General features: G+C 39.0%; 1 protein-coding gene across 1 annotated transcript; it reads right to left on the bottom strand.

Moving 5' to 3' along the window:
- Positions 1 to 8: 8 nt before the first annotated feature.
- LOC121940136 (cryptochrome-2-like) lies at positions 9 to 1,592 on the bottom strand (the record flags this gene model as incomplete). The annotated part of the gene is made up of 3 exons (XM_042482987.1): positions 9 to 427; positions 1,060 to 1,148; positions 1,391 to 1,592. Coding segments are annotated over 3 exons (573 nt in total), but the record flags the coding sequence as incomplete, so codon positions are not given.
- Positions 1,593 to 1,911: the final 319 nt, after the last annotated feature.

The raw sequence follows: 1,911 nt of genomic DNA, 5'->3' as shown, positions 1-1,911 counted from the left end.
TTTTTTTTTGCTCGTAATACCAGAAACTATCTTCATGTAATGAAACATGTACTTTGGACTATTGTGCATCTTGTTGCAAAGGTGTCATATAATCCCATGCGGGATGGGTCACTAGGTGGCATGACACTAAAATAAAAACATTCATTCACAAAAACATATGCAGGTTATAAAATAAAACCGGTTTAAGCTCGTTCACCAGACCAGAAAACCGGAAATCGACCAGACTCTCGTGTGTGTAACCCGAAGTAATCTCTCTCTCTGGTAGAGTGACGGGGATCCACGGTACCTTCATGTAGAGCTCTCGGAGGTTGTAGTACAACACCCTGCAGGAGAGGCAGCCAAAGCGCAGGTAGGGGCTGAGGCCAGTGGGACTGGCGTACAGGGAGCACGTGTTGACACGAGGGTGCTCAAAGTTGGCCACCCACACCTGCGCAGACAAACACAACCAGTTCATGCTGTGATTAAAAAATGTAATCCTTTTTCCACTTATAATCAGGGTTCACACATCTTTACCAATCAATTTCAGTGATTTTAAGGCAAATTTTAAAGATCGTCTCTGAAACAACAGTCAATACTCAATTTTTAGTTATTTTTATTACCATAAAACAGTTAGAAACTGTAAAAACAGAGATTATGATTGGATCTTCAAATTTCCAACAGTTCTTAAACACATCATTTGTTATTATACAGGTTTGTAAAAAATACAATTCAAAACTTTCAAAGCATATCTAAGTTTTTTTAATATTTTCCAGACCTGGAAATTGCTTCTTTTTTTCTTGAACTGCTATTTAAGTATTTTTTTTCATGACTGTACAAACCCTGTATGATGCCGCTGTCTCAGACTTAATGCTGTAGAAATGTTAATTATCCTTAATTTACTGTGTTCTACTTGGGGGAAGGTAATCAAGGTCAAGGTTTTCTTTTTGTTCGCAAATTGACTTTTTATTTTACAAGCTTGCCAACAAACTCAAACAGAAGGTCGCAGTGTTGAAGAGGCATGTGACCGGTTGCCACAGTAACTTAAAAAAACAACAAAAAACAAAGCTTTAAGTGGTTTACCTTTTTGTCCAGATGTTTGTTGAGGCGGTCCAAGGCCTCCGACTCTCCTCCATGCCACACAGCTGGAGGTAAACCCTCTGTCTTGAAACCTGGACACATATTAACACAGAGAAAAGGTTAAATATAGAGCAGCTTTTATGCAGTGAACCAAACTTTTGCAAAGTGCAAACTGTTTACTACTGCATGGAAGAAATATTATGCTAAACTCCACTTAGAAATGTGGTATTTTATTGTGACTATTAACTGAGGTACTAAAAGTAATTAATAAATCTAATCACATCCTGTCTTTTAGTTTTCCCTCTACAGATGTATTAAAAACAATCATGTGTACCCAGTTCTTCCAGTGAAGGTATACTGTATAGCTGGTCGTGGTTGTCGGCTATTTTAGTGCGACATTTGTCCATCTGCTGCTTGGTGATGGTTGGCAGAGGTCTCCGGGGCAACTCCAGTCTGCTCACAATGGTCTGAAAGCGCTTAAAGGTCAGAGGAGGACTGTTGTTGTTCACCTCTATTATCCTGTAAGCGATACAGAAAAGACAGAAAAGTTAAGTAATAACCCAGCAGAATTTAAACGGCCCTGTCATAAGCAGTGTCAAATATCCAAAACAAAAACACACAAGAATAATACATCTTATAATATAAGCAGATATACCACCATGCAGTGGTGTGCCTCAGCACATCAGTCAAGTTCACTGACAGTTTACATCCACATCTGTGAAAACATGGATGCTTCACACACAGACGGTCTTTAGAATCAGCAGTTTCAAGGTGACTTTTGAGTTTTTTTCGAGTTATAACCAAAAATATTGTATGAGGTCACCGTGACCTTGACCTTCGACCACCAGATTCGAA

This window comes from Plectropomus leopardus, unplaced genomic scaffold, assembly GCF_008729295.1.
Source record: "Plectropomus leopardus isolate mb unplaced genomic scaffold, YSFRI_Pleo_2.0 unplaced_scaffold7616, whole genome shotgun sequence".
NCBI classification, from domain to species: Eukaryota; Metazoa; Chordata; class Actinopteri; order Perciformes; family Serranidae; genus Plectropomus; species Plectropomus leopardus.
The sequence above is the reverse complement of the archived record's forward strand: the minus strand, read 5'-3'. Positions and strand labels throughout refer to the sequence as shown.